The sequence below is a fragment of the Dromiciops gliroides genome, chromosome 5, assembly GCF_019393635.1.
Source record: "Dromiciops gliroides isolate mDroGli1 chromosome 5, mDroGli1.pri, whole genome shotgun sequence".
In the NCBI taxonomy this organism is placed as follows: domain Eukaryota; kingdom Metazoa; phylum Chordata; class Mammalia; order Microbiotheria; family Microbiotheriidae; genus Dromiciops; species Dromiciops gliroides.
Window position 1 is genome coordinate 301,492,606 of NC_057865.1, and position 20,284 is coordinate 301,512,889.

Below are 20,284 nucleotides of genomic sequence, written 5' to 3' on the forward strand. Positions count from 1 at the left end.
CCCAGATTCCGTTGTCCTCTGGCCACAGAGAACATGAGACTTTCCTGGTTTTCCTCCTACCTCTCTGACTTCCATTGTTTCATCTCTGCAGTCTAGACCCGCTCCTGGGAGGTCGGGAGCTTTCTCTGCACCGAAGTGGGCTTGGCTCAGAAGCCTCCGGCCAAGGTCCTTTCTGCAGATGTGGCTGTTTCCAGGGCTCTTTTGACTTGCTGTGCTGGCCACGGCCGGGTTATCAGTTTAAATTGTCCTTTTGAGAATAACAACGGCAAAAATAACCCGGGGATATCCGGGTGGACACAAGCTCGGAGCTCCGTGGGGTTGGCCTGGAGACGCGGATGCCCAGGTGATCCGCAAGAGAGCGGCCCCGGTGGTCAGCGCCAGGAGTCCGGTGAATGGGGCAGAATGGCGCAGATCTTGACATGGAGGCAGGCGCCCTGTCCCCATGATCTTGGCCGTTTGCAGCTGCTCCCCAGTGAGGATGCTGCACATCCGGGGCTGCCCTGACCTCAGGACTCGGGGGGGTCACCCCCTCCCGGGGCTCGCCCACGTGCCTATGGTCACGTGCTTCAGCCCTTCCTCCTGGACTGGGCCTCAGCGGGGAGGAGTTGAGGAGTTGGTAAACAAGCGTTGACCAACAAGCCGGGGCAAAGGCGCGGAGGCGGGAGATGGAGGTAGAGGAAGAGGAGGCCAGAAAGACCTGGGGGGGGGAGTTGTAAAGTGTAAGGGACTAGAACGGTGGGGGTAGGGTCAGGTTGTGAAGGGCTTTGAAGGCCGAGCCTAACACCGAGCAAAAAGTTGGGAAAGCCTGTGAGGGAAATGTGGGGGAGGGCCTGTGTCAGTAAGATGACGCAGGGGGCGGAGTCTGCGTGGAGGGGACGCGGGGGCGGGGCCTGCGTGTGAGGGGACGCCGGTGGCGGAGTCTGCGTGGCAGGGACACCAGGGGCGGGGCCTGCGTGGCGGGACGCAGCGGGCGGGAGGCGGGACGAGGCCTTGTTGAGCAGCAGGGTGCCCTCCATTCTGGGCTGGGCTGTCACGCTCCGTCTCGAAAGGACCTCAGGCCGACAGCCCCAGGAGCCCGGAGGAGCGAGGTAAGCGCGCCCGCCGGCGGAGGCTAGGGGAGGGGCGGGGAAAGGGGCCGACGCGCCTGCGCACACGCATGCGCCAAGCGTGTCTGCGTCCGCTCCGTGCGCGCCGCCGGCACCTGCACGTGTCAGCTTCCCACCGTGCCCCCGAGCTCCGCCTTATCCCTGCCCTCCTGCTCCCCTGAAAGGGACCTCGAGGCCCCCAGAGCCCAGTACCCCCTGCCTCGACCCCCTCCTCGCGGATCCTCCAGAGATGCCTCCCCCTGTCTTCTCCTTCCGCCCTCGCTCTGAGACCTTCGGGGGCTCCCTATGGCCCCAGGATAGGATACATTGTATCCCCTTGCTGGTGTGCAAAGGCCTGGGGGCGGAAGGCGGAGGGAGGGTGGATGGGGCATTTGAATCACCCCATTGGTTCCCCCTCCCCTTCATCCCAGCCCCCTACCGAGAGGGGCTGGGGAGTGATTGCCCGTGCCAGCTCCATGCCCCTGGATGTAAGGGAGAGAGGGCGGTGGGTGCTGCAGAGGGACTCCCGGCCCGGCCCGGCCCGGCCCGGGGAATTCACTCTCTTCTGTGGCGCTGTGCTCGGAAGGGCCCTTCGATGTTTTAGACTAGACTGACCGCCCCTCCCGCCCCTCTTGCCCAACTACAGTACCAGCCTTTTAAAAAAACAAGGCATTGGGGGTTAAGTGACTTGCCCAGGGTCATACGGCTAGTAAGTGTCCTAATTTAACTCTGGCCCACCTCACTCCAGGGCCGGTGCTCTATCCACAGCGCCACCCAGCTGCCCTTGCAATGGTCTTCCTATCAGGCTCATGTCACCCCTCCCTGCTGGGCAAACAGCCCCAAAGATCCAACACCACTTGGTATTGCAGGCCTTCTACAACGCAGACCCTTCCTGGGTTCCAGCTTTGGGGCTGTGCTTGACATATGACACTGTCTCATCTCCCAGTCTCTGCCTTAGGTGCTCCCTCCTCCCCTCCCCTCTCAGACTCCCTTGTTTCTATCAAGCCCCAGCTACCACACAGCCAGGGGGTTGGGGGGGGGGAATCTTCCCTTTACTTGTGGAGGTCCGTTTGGCAGTCTGACGAAGCTGAACCCTGATTCTGTTTCTGCCACTTCTCATAGCAGACTAGATCAACAAACAGAATGTTCAAAAGGGAAAAACAAAAAACCTGGGGGCAGCTAGGTGGCACAGTGGATAAAGCGCCAGCCCTGGATTCAGGAGGACCTGAGTTCAAATCCAGCCTCAGATACTTTACACTTACTAGCTGTGTGACCCTGGGCAAGTCACTTAACCCTCATTGCCCCGCAAAAAAACAAGAAACAAAACAACAACATCATCACCCCCCCAAAACCCCACAAAAAAAACCCCAAAACAAAACAAAAAACCCAATGAGTCCAATAAGAAAAATCTGAAAATACATATAATATTCTATAGCTGTGGCCCTCACCCTCTTCCATGAAAGGGGTGTGGGTGTGTGTACGGGGGTGTCTTCTCTCTCTCCTTTGGGGCTGGCCTTGTTCTTTGTCCTTTTGCAACATTCTCTCGATCTTTTTGGGGTTGGTGTCCTTTCCATTTATGTCCTGCTTATTGTGTGGATTGTGTCCTGGGCTCTGCTGAGTTCCCTCGGCATCAGTTCATAGAGCTCTGCCCAGGCTTCTCTGGGCATGCAGTACTTCTTTTTTTTTTTTTTTTTTTTTTGCGGGGCAATGGGGGTTTTTTAGTGACTTGCCCAGGGTCACACAGCTAGTAAGTGTCAAGTGTCTGAGGCCGGATTTGAACTCAGGTACTCCTGAATCCAGGGCCGGTACTTTATCCACTGCACCACCTAGCCGCCCCCATGCAGTACTTCTTAAAGCACGTAACATGCCGTTACATTCACCAGTCCGTGGGCGCCCACTTTGTCTCTAGTTCTTTGCTGCTCCAAAGAGTGCTGCTACAACATGTTGGTGGCGACTTTGTTCTTAGGCTATATGCCCAGTGATGGAGTTTCAGGGTCCAGAGATGGGAACATTCTAGCCACTTGCTTCATGCCATTCCCAATTGCTTTCTCAGGTGGCTGCCCCATTTCAGTGCTCCACCACCAGTGCTCTCCAACAACATTGCCATTTGTCCAGTTTGCAGGGTATGATGTGAAGGGGGTGGGGGTCCTGATGTGCATTTCTCTTATTCCTGATTTGAAGCATTCGCTTCTTCTGAGAACTCTTCTGTCCTTTGACCACTTATTTCCTGGAGAAGGTAGTTGGTTTTTATATAAACCTTAGGTATCTTCGTACATCGCTGTTGGATGGAAATCTCTTAGGTACAAGAGAGAAGTCAGGGAAGATGGATATAAAGTTTGTTCCCATTCACCACTTCCCTTTGAAGCCTGGTGCATTCATGTTGTCCGTGCAGAAGCTTTTCGGTTTAGGGCACCAGACTCACCTGTTCTCTCTTAAGTGACCTCTTTACTGCCAGATCTCAGGGTCTTTTGCCAGACCCAGCCCTCCTTGACCTCTGGGCTGCATTTGGTGCTGTGGAGCACCTCTCCTCCGTGGGTTTCCATCCCACTCTTCTCAGCTGCTTGTTCTTCCTTTTCAGTCTCCTTTCTTGCTCATTATTAGACCCCTTGACTGTTCCTAGGCTGTCTTCTGTTAGATGATACAGTGGAAATAGCACTGGGCCTTTCCTCGGGAAGTTATTCAGTTGTTTTTCATTGGCGTCCGACTCCCTGTGGCCCCGTTTGGGGCTTTCTTGGCAGAGACAGTGAAGTGGTGGGCCATTTCCTCCTCCACCTCATTTTGCAGATGAGATAACCGAGGCAAATAGGGTTAATCGAGGGTTGCCTAGGATCACATAGCTCGTAAGTGCCTGAGGCTGGATTTGAACTCAGGGTGATGAGTCTTTCCAGGCCTGGTGCTCTATCCATTGCACTACCCAGCTGCCCCTGAGTCATGAAGATTTGAGTTCAAATCCGGCCTCAGATACTTACTAGCTGTGTGTCCCTGGGCAAGTCACTTAACTGCAGAGCCCCACTCAGATGTGACCTGTGTGTGCCAAGCCAGCAACGGTCTGTGCTTGGGCAGGATCGACCTTCCCCTTTTCTGTGTCCTCCCTCCTCATAAGAACATGGGGATGATGAGGGTGAGGGGGTCGGCTAAGCGGGGGTGGGGGCGGATGGGTGTTGGCCAAGTGGATTGAGGGTCCTCTTTCTTGAGAATATTGGTTGTCTTTGAACCCACATGGAAGGGGGACAATAGTGAGGCCTGGACGGAGTTCCTCATCTGTCCAACAGGGGGGAGAATGCCTGCCTCGCAGAGCTTTTGGGTAGGTTGCATGAGAGATCCCTTTTCTAAGTAAGCACTTTCCCTGCCCTGAACAGAGAGCTTTAAGAGCTTTCTTCTGGGCAGCCAGGGGGCACCATAGTGCATGGCGTGCCAGGCTTAGAGTCAGGAGCACTCAAGTTCAGATCTGGCCTCAGACGCTTCCTAGCTGTGTGACCCTGGGCAAGTCACTTCACCCTGTTGGCTTCAATTTCTTCACATCTAAAATGAGCTGGAGAAAGAGATGGCCAACCCATCCAGGATCTTTGCCAAGAACCCCCCCAAACAGCATCACGGAGAATTGGCCATGACTGGAGGACAACAACAGACATCTTGCTTCAGCACATACGCGTGTTTCCTTTCTTGACTTTCTAGATGGCGTCTTCCAGTGAGCGGGCACCTGGAGGGACATTTGAATGCCAGTTATGTGGCTTGACAGCGCCGTACAGCTACGTGGGGCAGAGACCCCCCAACTCCCGCACTGTCGTGTAAGTATCTGCCTTGGGAAGATCCGTCCTGACGATTGTGCTGCAACACAGGGCGCTTGTGCCCCCGCGCGGCTTTGGCCCTCCCCAGCCCTCTTCCCAGGTGGCTCTCCCAGGCTGGGTGATTGGATGGGGTCTGCTAAGCGCTGATTTCCCGAGGGCTGGGGCACTTCCTGAGGCTGAGGTGAAGCCCCATCTCCACAGGGGGGCCCTGCCCGTCTGCCTTACCTCTCGCCCGCACGCCTCCAAAGCAGACACCCTGCTTCACCCTGGCTTCGCCTCCACTCCTGAGGGCCATTGACTTTTCATTTGTATTTTACCAGAGTCCGACGCTGTGTAGGCCTCTCGTCTTCCCACCCCTTTCTTTTTTGCCCTGGCTTAACACTGTAGGCCCCTCCGAGCGGAAGAAGCCTGTAGCTCTGGAGGAGGTACTACCGGGTACTAGCTGTGGGCTCTTGCCGAAGTCTCCTCCTCTCTGGATTGGGGAGGGTAGGATTGGTATTGCTGATCTCAGGTTTGGGGGAGGGGGATGCTTTGGAAGGCTTAATGTGCATTAGCCAGTCCTCGTTGGGGATGTCGGCCTGCATGACTCTGGAGGCCCCTTCTACCTGTGGCCTACCACGATTCTGTGGTTTTGTGTATTGCGCAGCCACAGGAACAAGGATACCTTCAGCTCAGCGATTCTGTGCCTTTGTGCCTTGGCCGGGCTAGAAGGATTTGGTAGGGAGACCTTGCCCTTGAGATCTGAGGCCATGAACTTGGAAACCTCATCCCTGGGACACTTCCTTCCCCAGGGCTCTGACAAGTGAGAAATGGCTTGGGTGTCCTTGATTTTCCCTAGTCTGGGTCCCATTAGCCCACATTGCAGTGCTGGCTGCAAACAACCGTGTTGAAATTGATCCCAAGATATGTTCTGGCCACAGGATAAAATATCAAACAAGACTGAGAAGCGGTGGGACTTGTCAGAAGAAATTTATGGGCCTTGTTTTATTTTGGGTTGGTGGTCTGAGCCCTTGCCAGACCCGGCCATGAAGAAACAGGGTCTCCGTCCTCCAGGGCCCCAGACATTGGAAAACCATGTTCTCCCTGCTGGGGACAGTGCCAGGAGTGGCTGGGGGTCCTGCTGAAGCCCACGGCCGGCACGTCCCTGAGAGGAGACCAGATGATCCATTTTCCCCTTGCTGCTCAAACCAGTGACAAGTGGAAAAAAGGCTTGTTACAAACTTGTTCTGTTCCTCTGCTGTGACCTGACCTGAGACCTTGAACTTCTCTGGGTCTCTGCCCTCGCTCCCTTGCCGGGAGGGGGAGAGGATGGAGAGGATGAGTCAGAGTTTTCCTTTGAGTTCCTGAGGTCTGGGATCCTGTTCCAGCAGCACCATGTGTGGGTGTGTGACCTTGGGTTGGCAGGCCACGTGCTCATGCTCTGTCCCTCAGTTTCCTCATCTGTGAGATGGGGCGAGTCACACAGAGCATTAGGTGGCCTCGGGGAGCTGGAAGGACGGGGCCACAGGAGGGTCAGCAGTGGGCTTTCCCTGTATTTGGTGATAGGAGCTGTCAGTGAGGACCCCGGGACCAGACTGAGGGTCCCCAGACTGTGATCTGAGAGCAGGGGGGCGTCCCACACAAAGAGCCTTTGCCCCCCCTTGTGATCTGAGAGCTGGGGGGTCCATACCCAGGGCCTTTCTCCCTTTGGGGTGTGGGCTCTTGCAGTGCCTTCTGGAAGGTGGCTATGGATAGTGGCTGGCACGGGCAGAAACCTAGCGAACGCTTCTTGGGGAGGCCTTCGTCTGTCCTTGGGGGGCATTTTCGGACGGTTGGATGCTGTGACCTTCCTCAGAACCCTGCTTTGAGACAACAAGAAGGGGAGCCCAGACCGTCTCCCCTGGGCTCGGGGACTGCCAGGGCTCTGTATTGTCTCACGTGGCCACAAGGCGGCACCCTGGGGAGCCGCTGGCCCCTGAGGCAGGAGGCCCCAGGCATGGCTTCTCGGGCTTGTGAGTCTCCAGCGTGTTCTGCACCCCTTGAAGGTCATCATGGTTGCGGTGGAGCCTCACACCGAGCTGGGCTGTAGAGGCCACACTTGTTCCCCTTTCACAGAGGGGAAACTGAGCCTGAGGGAGATGAGGGCACTTGCCTGGAGTCAGGGGCATAGCTTAGGGGCCCTCTGCCCTCTGCCCTCTGCCGTTTGCTCTGGATAATTAACCCGTTGACAGTGTCCTCTCCCAGTGTGGCCACTAAGTAGAAAGACCATCCCCTTTCTTGATCTCTTCCCTTCTCACTTATTGGGTCTAGGGGGTGGTGGGGATGCAGGTCCCTTCCCCAGGGGACAGATGCAGGCCCCAGCCACGGGGGCGGGCTGCAGAGGCCTTGGGTCCTTGGGGGGGTGCCTCATTCGTTGGCTTCTGAGCTGTGCAGTGGGTTGGGGGGCTGTGGGGAGCCCGAGTCCATTCACGGGAGAGGTCAGCCTCACCGCTTGGTCCTGCTGCCCCAGAAGTCTCCTGTACCTGCTCCTCCAGGCAGCCTGGGAGGCCTCCCCCAGCCCCCTGTGTCTCAGTAGTGGCCGGTACGCCCAGGCAGGGGACTACGCTACTGCTGCGTCTGCCCGGCCAGAGGTGACAGGGCCTCGCTGGGGAGCTGGGGGGAGTGAGGACCACGGAGGCCTGAGCGCAGCCCCAGGCTAGCTGGGTGGCCGAGTGGCTGGGCCGCTCTTTTGCATCCTGTGGTGGGCTGTGGAGGCAGCACCGAGCTTGCTTCTGCTTCTGCGGTGTGTTCGCCCAGAGCTTGGGGGAGGCCTCCCAGGGTGACGGGAGGGTCTGGACGGGGGCAGCAGGACACGGGGAGGGGGAGGGGGGTGCAGCTTCCGTCTTACTTAGGGCTTTCGGGCCCCTGTGACTTCTGCAGGGTGTGTGTATTTAATACCATTTTGTGGTTGGGCATGAGGTGTTGGGGGGTGGGGGATAGAGCCACGGGGAACAAGGAGCAGCATCAAAAGCCTGTGTGAATGGGACAAATCAGGGAGGGAGGGGGCCCAAGGGGGAGCTGGCCCATGGGGGAGGGGCTTCTCGGGAGGTTGCTGTGGGCTGACCTGAGGTGCTCCTGCTGCTAAGGCGCCCAGATGAGCTTCCTCCCATCCTGTTCCCTACAATGGTTGGGGAGTTCGAGGATCTGGGTTCGAATCCTGACTCTGCTCCCTTCCTGCTTGACCTTGGGTGGGTGCCTTCCCTTCTCTGGGCCTTAGTTCCCTCATCCTTCCTCAGCAAGGGGGCTCTGACCCTGAGACTCCTTGATTAAACTTGGATGAAAAGTCTCCGTTGGCCTTTTCAGTTCTCCACCGTCTGCGAATCCCTGCGAACCCCAGGCCTGCTCATCACCCTGGACTCTCTCCTCACAGGCTCTTGGAGCAATGCTATGTGCTGAGGGACCCCTTCACCTCGGACCCGGACAAATTCCTGATCCTCGGCTCACAGTGTAACCTCTGCAGCAAGCTGGTGTGCGCAGGCCCGGTAAGCAGCGTGTGACTATGTGTGACTGCAGGCTCAGGGTTGGGGGAGCCCTCGGCCCAGCGAGCAGCGCAAGACTGGGGGCTGGGGGGACCCTCCCCTTCACTAGGGGCCCGCCCACTCTGGGTGACAGTGTTGGGGGGAGCGGAGCAAACATGGCTTCCCTGATGCGGAGAATCGCCCTTCCCCCAAAAGCTGCTGGATGGGGAGGGAGGACGTCCTTGTGTCTCTGACTCCACCCGTGACACGGCTGAGCCTCACTTTGTCGGGTCAGGCACAGGAGCAGGGGCGACACGCTTGGAAGAGAGTTTTGAGCTCAACAGAAAGAGAAACCTCATGGAGTTGTTTGAGGCTTGCAGACTAGAAGGGCCCTTGGGGGTCTTAGAAGAGGAGCCTGAGGTCCCAAGAGTTCACAGGCAGGAAGAGCCCAGAGCTGGCTCCAGATTCTGCCCCCTTTCTCATGGGGGCCGCTTTCAGGGAGGGTGTGAGCCCTTGGTGGTGAATGATTCATCAGGTCAGGATTTGGGGGCCAGCAGGTCTGGTCGGCCCCTTCAAACTCCTCCCTCCTCCTGCTTTCCTGGGTGCTGACAAAATAGCAAAGCCCTTGGAAAACCGGATTTAAAAAAGAGCTGCCCTCCCTGGCATCCCTTGCACCTGCAGAGGGTGGGCAGAAGGAAGCCTGGCATAAATGGTAAGAATGGAAACTCAGGTTTCTGCCACGCATGAAGGCCTCCCAGCCCGCTCAGCCCTCACAAGGAGGTGCTGTTTCCATTTGACAGTGGGGGAAACTGAGGTAAGAAAGGTCACCTGAAGGATACAGGGGAGGGCTGGGAATGAGAGAGTCCCAAGGCTTGGAGACAGTGCAGAGGTCTGGCCCATTTGCCACATCATAGAATTATTGTTTGTTCGCTATGGCAAGCTCCGGAGAGCGTGACAAGAAATGAGAGTGTGTGTGTGCGTGCTTGCATGTGAGAACACTGTGCGTGTCGGCTTGGATGTGGCTTTGCATGGTGTGGCAGTCCTCCAGTCTGCCTAGGATGAGTCTGGTGGGATTTGGCCCGGTCGTCGCTGCAGGGTCCAGGCTCGCCATTCGCGACACCCAGTGGTCTCTCTTAGAGCTGCTCAGGATGGGTCCAGGAATCTGAGAAAGCCGGGGTGGGGGGGGGCGCAGGTCCTGGGTGAGAAGGCTCAGGCTGGACGCCCCTCTGGCCAGGCTGCTGACGTCCTAGCTCAAAACCAGCAAAGAGACTGTCGATGTAAGGGAAGAAAATGGGGCCCGTGGCCCTTGGCTCGTTCTTGGCCGCCCTTGGGGGTCCGGCCCTGATGGGTGATGGGGTTCTGTGACTGGAGCTGGCCGTCTGCTGCGGGGGAAGAGAAGACTAGTGTGAAGGAGGTGGGTTCGATGAGAGCATGGGCACCTCTGCCCCTGGCCCCTGGATCCAGGGTCTCACAGGAATGGGGGGACGCAGAGGAGGGATCTGCCACTGACCCTTCCCAGGCTGCCCACGTCTCCTCTCTACCTCTGTCTGTCTTTCTCCACCGGTGCCTCTGGCTCGATGAGGGCAAGCCCAAGGTCTGCTTGGGACATCCCCTTGGTCCGAGGTGCCCACCTCGCCGATGGGCTCTGTAACTCCTTGCCATCTTTTGGCTTCTGCCCCGGCCCTCTCATTGTCCTGGCTGCAGCCTGGGGGACCTGTGCCACCTGCCCCATCTCAAGGTGCCAGTCTCTGGCTGCTGCTTCTCTGCCTCCTTCCTCAGTAACTCCTCTTCACCCCGGTGTCCCCAGGCGCGCTCGGGGTGCCCCTTCCTTGGCCAGACACCAGCTGTTGTGCCCCTGCCCCTGCTCCCCTTCAGATGTCTATACTGAGAGGACCGGAGCATTCCCCTGAAACCCGCCCAGGGTGGCTGGCCGGCCGGCGGCTGGATCGGGAGCCAGGCGCTGTGAGGGCCCCTCGTGCCAGGCTGGGTGGCTTTGGAGCCAGCCCTTCTCCCCGCTCTCTTCCCCCACTGTGGCTTCCCTTCTCACTCCTCCAGCCCCACAGCTGCTCCTGAGTGGTCCTCCAGGATTCCTCCCCTTCACTCTTGCTCTGCTGCAGCCCGCCACACAGTTCGAGGCCACACAGTCCGAGGCCACGCAGGCTCTCCCTCTCCCCACCGGCCCGCCGGCCCTTCCCTCTTGTCCTGTCTCTCCCATTGACTTTGCTTCATACCCTTGTCCCCTCCCTTCCCGATATGGGCACTTGGTGAGAGTCTTGGCTAGGCACTGCCTCACCCCCCAGGCGTGAGCCCAGGGCTATGCACACAGTAGGTGCTTAACACACATTGGGAGCCTGAGTCCCCTGCCCCCTGCCCCAGGAGCTTGGCCGGGCTGGGGAGAAGCACAGGCTCTCAGTCAGTCAGTCTGTTAACACCTTCTTCTCTGCGCCATCCCGGGTGTCTGAGCTGGTGCCAGGAGGTGGCCAGGGGAAATATAAGCCATTAGAACCGGGCCTTCAAGGTGAAGGAGGTGACAAGGAGAATTGTCCTTCTGGACCTGACTCAGATCAGCAAGAGGGAGTCCCCCACCCAAGTGATAAGATTTGGGAAGCTGGAGGTGGGAGGAAGAGGAAGGGACCACTGGGCATGGCTCAGTGCATGCTGGGAGCTGTGGGCAGAGGGCAGAGGCTGCACTAGAGAGGGTGGCAGTGGGGTGGGCGGCACTGGGTCAGGAAGGCGCAGGGAGCAGAGCGGGACAGCCCTACTTTAGAACCACGGTGGGGTGGGCAGAGGGGATGCCCAATAAGGAGGATGCAGGAGAGGGGGGCAGGATGAGCCGAGGGACACAGGGAAGATCAGAGAGCACGGAACCACCGGGCACGTGGACGGGCCTGCAGAGACAGGATCACTTGGCGGTTCCATCCTTTCTGTTTTCTAAGGAGAACAATACCGAGGTTAGCACGGTGACTCACAGTGACTGTGGGCCTTAATGACCTGAGGGGACCGTGGTCAGGTGGAGAGCTGCAGAGGCGGGGCAGGCCAGGCCAGAGCCCGTTTTGTTCCCCTCTCCAAGAAGGAAGGCATTATACAGAGGGCCGGGTGGATTTGGGAGGTCGTGAAGGTGAAGGCGAGGGGACCCAGCCACAGCTTGGAAATGAGGGCAAGGGTGAGTGACCATCGTGGAGGACACCGAGGTTGTGGGCCGGGGAGGGGCAGGATTTGGGGGCAAAGCTCAGTTGGGACTTGCTGAGTTGAAGCTGCCTGCGGGACACCCAGTGTGAGTTTGGGGCCAGAGGTCAGGGGGTGCTTGGGACGGCTGGTTGAGCCGTCTGAGAGTGCTCGGCGTATGGGAGCCGGTGAGGTCGCTGTGGGCCCGCCGGTGCGGCAGACAAGGAGCTGGAGAAGGGCCGGTCAGACGGGAGGCAGAACCAGAGGGCCTTTGGGAGCCTGGGGAGCACAGTCGGGTGAAGGCTGAAGTCGGAGGCCGGAGTGCAGGGGTGGGGGGAAGGAAATGGAGACACCCCTTGCAGGCAGATATAGGACGCCAGTGGGGATCATGTGAGGGTGGGGCTGTAGACAGGAGGGGAGATGGGGAGGAGGAGATGGTGGCACAGGGGTCCGAGTGACGTCAGGTGAGGGAGGGAAGGAGAGGAAGCTCACATCAATGGCCTGGCAACTGCCCTCTCAGCCGAGGAGGGACAGGAGGGGCAGAGGCAGAGATGAGGGGGGAGGGCAGGGGCCAGAACTGAGGGGATGGCAGGGGAACACCTGGAGAATAAGTAGGGTGGGGGCCCCTAGACCATCACGTTCCCCGTTTCCCGGTGTTTCCTCAGGATTGGCTGGGCTGGGTGGGCCAGTCGTGCTCAGAAGGACACTCTGTCCTCCTCTTCTCCCCCATGGAGCTTTAGGGAGGGATGAACCCCGGGAAAATCCTTTCCTATCGGTCAGTGGGGAAAAAAGCCTCCTGACAGGGTCCCTGCACCATCAGCAGCTGGGATCAGACGGGTGGCTGTTCCGGCCATGGAAGGTGTCCCTCTCTGCTAAGTGCTTCCCCCTGCCTGCCCTCTGCCCCTCCTGGGACAGGGCCATTGTGGGGTCGGCTCATGGTGCTGCCGCAGCGTTGGGCACAGGGAGCTCCCCCGCCCCAGGCAGCCCGGGTCCTTCTCGCAGAGGGCCGGAAGCTCATCCTGCACCAGATTGAGATCTCCCTCAGCCTCTTGTGACTGTGGCTTCGGGCTCCAATGACCTTCGCACTCAGCACCTTCATTTGTTGCCCACGTGACATCCCCTTTGTCACCGTCCCCATTGGAGAGAATGGGATATGGAACCAGGGACCCGAGCTCTGCTCCTCGTCGGTGGGTCTTGGACAAGTCACAGACCTTTTGGGGCCTCAGTTTCCTCATCTGTAGAATGATCAGAGGTTCTTAACCTGAGGTCCATGGAAATCTGTGGGCAGATTTCAAAGGGTCCGTGAAGTTTATTTTCACTCCCTGCTAACTGACACTGAGCATTTCCATTAAAAGCGTAACACTAGGGGGCACAGTGGTAAAGCACCGGCCCTGGAGTCAGGAGGACCTGAGTACAAATGTGGCCTCAGACACTTGACACTTACTAGCTGTGTGACCCTGGGCAAGTCACTTAACCCTCATTGCACCGCCCCCCCCCCACCAACCCTCCCCCCCAAAAAAAACCCAACACAACATGACACTGAGAAGGAGTCCAGAGGTTTCACCAGACAGGCTGCCAATGGTTCTAGAGCACAATCAAGGTGGAGAACCCTGGAGTCAGTGATCTAAAGGGTCCAGTCCTCCAACTCTGAATCCTGGGAAGTTGAGAGTTAGGATGGCAGTGCGGTTGAGTGGAGAGTGCTGGCTGTAGAGTTACAGGATCTGGGTTCAAATCCTGCCTCTGTCTCTTGGTCTCAGTGGCACCAAGGTCCCTTGTAGCTCAAAATCTCTGCTTTTATGCCCTTTAGAGGAAACCAGACCAGGCTGATGTCCTCTCATCCACAGCCCTTGTATTTGCAGACAGGGACCCTGTGGGTCGCTGGCCTTTGCTTTTTCAGCCTGGGCCTGTTGAGGGGTGAAGGGGGTGGGGCAGAGGCCTTGCAGAACTGGTCCTGCACCAGCAGCAGCAGTGGCAGCGTGTATTCCTTTGGCTCATTTCTGGTTCTCCTGGATCTGCTGCAGTTTCTGCTTGGTCTTAGCCTCTGTCCTAGAAAGGGGAGATGGGGGTTGGGAGAGGGCTAGTGCTGTGGGGCGATGTGGGGGGGTGGCTCTGCAGGTGTAGGAAGTGTGATCAATGAGCAGTGTAGGATGGGGGGAGGAAGGAAGAGGAGCTGGGCGGGCTTGCCAGGCTGGTGCTTTAGTATCCTGAGGGCATTTGAAAAGACAGCTAGCTGCTGCTATAGTTAGTTCTTGAAGGGTTAATGACTTTTTTTTTTGAGGCAGTGGGAGTTAAGTGACTTGCCCAGGGTCACAGAGCTAGTAAGTGTTAAGTGTCTGAAGTCAGATTTGAACTTAAGTCCTCCTGACTGCAGGACCGGTGCTCTATCCATGTGCCACCTAGCTGCCCCAGGTTAATGATTTGAAAGAACCAGTGACAAGCTCACCTTTCTCTTCTGTTTCAGGAGTGTAGTTTATTCTACTCGAAAAGATTTTGCCTCCCCTGTGTGTGTGAGAACCTCAGCGCTTTCCCTCAGGAGATACAGCGAGACGTGGAGAAGAGAGGGGCTCTGTCCAGAGCTGTGTCCAGGAAGCTTGACTCGAGGGCCTCACTGTGAGGTTGGGCAAGAACAGAGGCCCTGGCCATCCCAGGCTGTCGCGGCACTTTTCTTCCACGTTGTTCCGCGGACAAGGCCCGAGGGGATGTGCAGTTCTCTTGTGGCTTCTAAAGGGGCTACAGGTGTCCAGGACCCCTTGTGGGTGTCTCACACGTTGCTGTGGTCACTGCCTCCAGCCCCGGCTATCAGTGGGGGTTCTGGCTTCAGTTGGGCCCCAGAGGTGGAACCATCGGCCCAGTCTATGTCATCAGGGGCCGCTGAGCAGGCGAGCCCAGGACAATCCTTGCCCTTGGCGTCCATCCACAGGGGCTGAGAGAGAGCCAGTTGAGGCCTGCTCCTCTCTTCACCTGGCAGGGGAGGCGAGCACAGGCCTTCTCCAGCAGCTCTAGACCTTTGCCTCCCGTAACCAGACTCTTCCCTTCGCCCCCATGGTGGGGGAGCGCCTTGGCTCCTCAGCAGTGGTTGGGTAGCAAGGGTCCAGGGCAGCTGCCCCTTAGGACATCACTTTCTATGACCTCCTGCATGTCATTCCCATTTTCATTCATCTGGAGTTTTCAGACTCAGTAGCAGTCTAAGGCAGCAGCAGAAATATGCCAGAGACTCTCCACAAGCACTGGATTCCATCTTTGTCTCCTCAGGGCCAGGGCCAGGCCCATCGATGGGGGCTGGTGAGGGTCCGTTGGACCTCTCGGCAGGGGCAGGGGCAGGGCTCTGCCTTTGTGGCTTGGATGTCATTCGCTTTTTGTGAGCTTTATGTTGGGATGGGATCTGACCTATTTTAAAACGACCTTGTTTTTAAAAGTTAGAAGCAAAGAGGATAACAAGTTTTCCCTCATGGTACCAGATTTAATTCTAACATCATGTTGTTATTCCAAGTGCCTTATACAAGCTGCTTGAGTTGAAGGACTTTGAGGACCACAGGGGAAAGAGAACCAGGTTTCAATCCAGTCTATGTCCAGTAGGTGGGAATTAATGAGGAAAACCTGTAGTGTAAGAAGAGTCTCACTTCACACGGAGAATCAGCCACTGCGATCCCCTCAAATCAACAGAGCACTAACAACTCGCCAGTTGACTTTTAAAAATAGTTTATTCTTTTAAAAACCTTTTAAGGCAAACTGTAGCTTGAAATTAGCTCTTTACATTCATCAGTCTTACAGTATGACATCCCAAGGACATAAGTTCCTATGAAGTCAAGCTATAATCATTAGTGGATACTCAGTTCAGTCCCTTCTTAGTGAGTGAAAGCTCATAACAAAAGATAAAAAATTGAAAATGGCTCTAGACTTGTTTATACTCTGCCAGACGGGAGGTACCCATGCTCCTTCCTAGAAAAAGGCCATCTCTCCTCCTCCCTCCCTCCTTCCTCCTCCCTTATCCAGGTGTCAGACAGCACCTTGGCAATCAGGGCTTTCCTATTTCCTGAGGTCCTCAAACATTTCACTTGAGCTCCATTCCGTCCCTGTCCTGCTGTCATCCAGGGACACTAGAGACATTCACCTGAGTTAGTGGGGTTATACAGCAAGGTTCAACAGGAGTTTCTCCTTTTGAATTCTCCCTGTTTAGTAGTGTTATACATGAGCAGCCTTCATCAAACTTTGTGACATTTTCAGGACAGTAAAGGCACCTAAGAAGTTTTGAGATAAACACAAACACACCAAGAAACAAAATTGAATACCGCACCCTGGAAAGTGGCAATTTCTGCCCCTACCTCATGAAGGTCCTGGTTTAGTGGACCTGAAGACAAGCATGGGCATTTTATGAGTCACCAGAAGAAAGAGCCAAGACACCAGGGGGCACACGCTGCCTTTGGCAACATGGCATGGTGAGCTGAGTAGTTGATGGCCTCAGTAGCGGTGCTTGCAGTTACAATTCTGTGACCTCCCTCTTAATTACTGAGCACGGAGACATTGAATGAACCAGCCTCTACAGGTGACAGCTTTCTTTGGTAAGAATACTTGATAATTAACAGCAGCAATGAGAGAGAGAGCCCTTCCTTGGATGCGTTTGGGTCACCTTTGTTAGGCGAACAATGAAATGAGGCATTGTTCAGCTGATTGAGAGAAAGAATAGTCAGTTTGTGCAAACTGGTGATTGGACGTGGCAGATCTTATCCTGGTTAGTTGGCCAGTAAACATTGATTAAGCGCCTGCTACATGTCAGGCACTGAAGTTAATGTGACAGACGAAGATGAAAATAAATTCTGCATAGCTAAGTAGAAATGAAATGCTCCGTAATAAAGGTTTTATTTCCAAGATGTATAAGGAACTGGCTCAAATTTAGAAGAATATGAATGGATATGAACAAGTAGTTCTCAAGGGAAGAAATATGAGCTTTCAATAGCCATGCAACGAAATACTTCAAATCAGTAATAGTTAGAGAAATACACATTAAAGGGTCTTCAGCACCCCCATAAGATTAGCAAAGTTGACAAAAGGAAAAAAATGGCAAATTTTGGAGGGGCTGTGGGAAAACAGGTCCATTGATGGTCCATTGGTGGAGAATGGTCCAGCCATTCTGGAAGCAATCTAGAACAAGCCACTATAAGTGTATACTCTTTGGCCCAGCAATAATACCCTTACTTGGCCTATATCTCTGAGAGATCAAAGAAAGAAGAAAATTACCCACATGTACAAAAATATTTCTAGAAACTCTTTTTGTGGTGGCAAAGAATTAGAAACCATCAATTGGGGAGTACCGGAACAAATTATGGCATATGAATGTAATAGACTACCCTGGTATGTCAAGAAAATGAAAAAGATGGCTTCAGAGAAATGTGGAAGATTCATCTGAACCAATGTAGGGGGAATGAGCAGAACCAGGAGAATTCTGTGTACACTAGCACCATTGCGAAGATAAGCAACTTGGAAAGACTTAAGATCTTGGGTCAATGCAATGGTCGACCATAATTCCAAAGACCAAGGCTGAAACATGCTGTCTACCTCTTGATAGATTGGGGATGGAGTCAATATGCAGAATGAGACAAACATTTCTGGACCTGACCAACATGGGGATAGGTTTTGTTTGACCGAATATTTGTTATAAGGGTTTTTTCCTTTCTTCCCACGCTGAAGGAGGAAGGGAGGTGAAGGGAGAAAGCACTTGTCTGTTAATTAGGAAAAAAGAAACAAAATGTCTTTTAAATCAAAATGACCAGAACTTTGTTTTGTTCGTGTTTCTAATCTGCCAGAAAAGCACACGCCTTATTGACGTGCTAAGAATTTACAGATTTAAAAAGCCGTCACATATGTTACTTTGGTTGATTAAAGTACCTTTTTGTTTTGTTTTGCTTGGGGCAATGGGGGTTAAGTGACTTGCCCAGGGTCACACAGCTAGTAAGTGTCAAGTGTCTGAGGCCGGATTTGAACTCAGGTCCTCCTGAATCCAGGGCCGGTGCTTTATCCACTGCGCCACCTAGCCGCCCCCTAAAGTACCTTTTTGCATTATGGAATTTGTAAAGTGACCCAAATGTTACTCTTTAGTGTCCCTCCAGATGTCACGGATGGTTGGGTTTTCCATTACAAGGGTATGGCAAGGGCTTGGGAGAGTGTCAGCACAGCATCACCTCAAGGGATCCTTGATGGGCATTAGAGTAGACAGCTGCCTCAGTGAAACTCCCATTTGTTTGCTCCTTCATTCAGTCATGATGCACACGCTCACGCAGACACTCCAAAGCACTGCGGCCAGTTTTACAAGGGGAATCTCTGTGAGATGATAGGTGGAGGCTCGCCCTGAGTCCTTTAGACTGGGCTCGGGCCCTCTGGCCGATGGTTTGTGTAGGCGAGGTGGGGGGTGGAGGGGGGGTGGAGAGGAGCAGCCCTTACCTGAGCAGAGGGTCTTCCCAGAGGCTTGCCAAAGTCTGGCTTTCCCCGGCCCTCTCAGCCCTGTGGGCCTCTAGCAGTAGGGCCTCCCAGTCTTTCAAGGCACAGAAAAGGTGGTGGCAGAGAGGATGGGCAGGAGGGTGGCTCTCCTTTCACCCTTGGAGGCAAGCACAGCTTTGACAGGAGCCCCAAGGGTGAAATGGCGTGTCCTCCAGCCAGTGCTGGTGGGGGATGTCCCATCCTACACAGGGGACAAGCACAGTCCTGCTCTTGCATGCAGGTGTGAAGTCATGAGCCTAACTGTTAAGGTTGGGAGATAGCGTTCCAAGCTTCGGTAGGACAGCACTGGCCGGCGTCCCTGTACAATTCCCTTTGAGACTCACTTGCTGCAAGCATCGTCCGAGTGTCGCCCGGTGCTGAGAGGTGCTAGGCTTGGGACAATGGAGAGGAGCATGGGGAGGAGAGTGGAGAATGGGCGTGGGACCTCAGCACGCAGCTGCCCTACCTTGGTTTCCTCATCAGTCAAATCATGAGCTTGGCCTGGCCCATCTTTAAGGTTGCTTCCAGCTCGAGTCTTTCTGGAACGACCTTAGCACCACATTTTCCACGGACGCCCCGTCCCACACACATTAAAGGTCGTATGAAGCTTCATTTCTCATACATTTTCAAACTGACGTTACAGGGCATCCCTGGTCCAAGACACCTCCCAGCCTTGCAGGATGGAGAGTGTGTTTCATTGGCACTTGATGGAAACAAGTCTTTGCTCACAACTATCCTGTGAGCTGCTCGGCATGAACATTATTGCCCCATTGAGAGGTGGGGAAGACTGAGACCCACAGAGGGTGCACGGGGATGGGGCTGGGCTGGAGTCCCAGCCTTTTGGCTGCCCACCCAATGTTCCTTTTGCTTTTCCTCACAAGCAGAGTCTAGCCACTCTGACAACATCCCAGCAAACCGGAAACTCTGAGCAAGCCACTGTGGTTCTAGTTTCCAGCCTTGCTGGAAGCTTCCCGGGCTACACTTGGCTGCCCTGGGGGCCAGAGGCTCCGAGCCCCTGGGAAATGGCTGGCAGGTAGAGTCTCACACATCGATCTTCTGACAGGCTTTGTTTGTGTCATCCGCTCAAGACCAGACCCGCTTTACACAGAAACTTTTACGAGGGGGATTCCCTCCCTTCTGGGTACATCAGGAGACAGCCCCAAAGCTTTGTGTGATGAATGGCTCAATAAAACCCCATATTCTGTTTGTGAAAAGGAATCGACTGGAAATCTGGTCGTGTGAAAGGATTAGTTCTTCATGCTGGGGGAGTGTTTCTAGGAGAATGGAGCTTCTCCATCAGCTGTGGGGGCACAGGTGCCAAGAGGGAAAGTCCCCGGGCAGAGCTGGGCTGTCTTCCTCTTCCCCTGGGCCTACAGCATGTGGCTGGGGAGGGATGAAGGGAACGTGGACAAGGAGAGAAAGTGGGCTCGTTGGTCCTTGTCTGGGGGCTTGTGGTGTGGCTGCCAGAGGACGGTGCCCTCTTGCTTGCTCAGTAACTGGTGAAACAAAGGTGCCCCAGCTCTTTCCCCGGGTTCCTGCCCTGGTCTGTGTCTGGACTGGTGGAGAGGTGACCAGTAAACAAGTGACCTCCTCTTCAGAGCTGGCTCTCTGTGCTCACCAAAGGCTTTTTCTCACAGCCCTTCTCGGGGGCAGGCAACCCCCATTTTACAAAGGAGGAGACTGAGGCTCAGAAGGAAATGACTTGCTCAAGGTGACATAGCTTACAGTAAATGTTGGAACCTGAGCTGGGGTGGGGGGCAGCTAGGTGGCACAGTGCATAGAGCACCGGCCCTGGATTCAGGAGGATCTGAGTTCAAATCTGGCCTCAGACACTTGACACTTACTAGCTGTGTGACCCTGGGCAAGTCACTTAACCCTCATTTTCCCACCAAAAAAAAGAAAGAAAGAAAGAAAAAAGATGGAACCTGAGCTGGACCCCAGGCCCGGTGCTCTTGGGACTGGACCTCATCAATGGGGAGACTTGCCAAGGGAACAGTGAATGTCTATAGGCAGCCAATGCCCCCTATCCTGGTGCCTTCAGGAAGTGGAGCCAAAGGCCGACATGCCGCTGCCAGGCTGTTAACAGAACAGTCCCTGCCAACAATGACCAGTTTGCTTTTTTCCCTTCTCGGGACCCAGGGCCCATTGGGAGCTGACAGGCAAAGAGCCAACCTTTCTCAAGCTTAGCTTCCTGCTTGATAAAGTAGAGATCGGTACATCTACCTCCCTCATGCGATTGTTTAAGAAAAGGGCTAAGAGATGAATGAGCATGCATTAGAAGGAGGAATCTGCCCCACCC

The 20,284-nt window shown here is 55.3% G+C and overlaps 1 protein-coding gene across 1 annotated transcript; it reads left to right on the top strand.

Annotated features, from left to right (window-relative positions):
• Positions 1-953: 953 nt before the first annotated feature.
• CDPF1 (cysteine rich DPF motif domain containing 1) lies at positions 954-15,401 on the top strand. The gene is made up of 4 exons (XM_043967457.1): positions 954-1,088; positions 4,761-4,873; positions 8,262-8,373; positions 13,976-15,401. The coding sequence occupies exons 2-4, from the start codon at positions 4,761-4,763 to the stop codon at positions 14,126-14,128; spliced, it is 378 nt and encodes a 125-aa protein (XP_043823392.1). The 5' UTR covers positions 954-1,088; the 3' UTR covers positions 14,129-15,401.
• The last annotated feature ends 4,883 nt before the right edge of the window (positions 15,402-20,284 follow it).

Coding starts and splice junctions, on each gene's coding strand:
- CDPF1 (XM_043967457.1), top strand. CDS start 4,761: ATGGCGTCTTCCAGTGAGCGGGCACCTGGAGGGACATTTGAATGCCAG. Junction 4,874..8,261: donor CCCAACTCCCGCACTGTCGT/GTAAGTATCTGC, acceptor CTCTCCTCACAG/GCTCTTGGAGCAATGCTATG. Junction 8,374..13,975: donor AGCTGGTGTGCGCAGGCCCG/GTAAGCAGCGTG, acceptor CTTCTGTTTCAG/GAGTGTAGTTTATTCTACTC.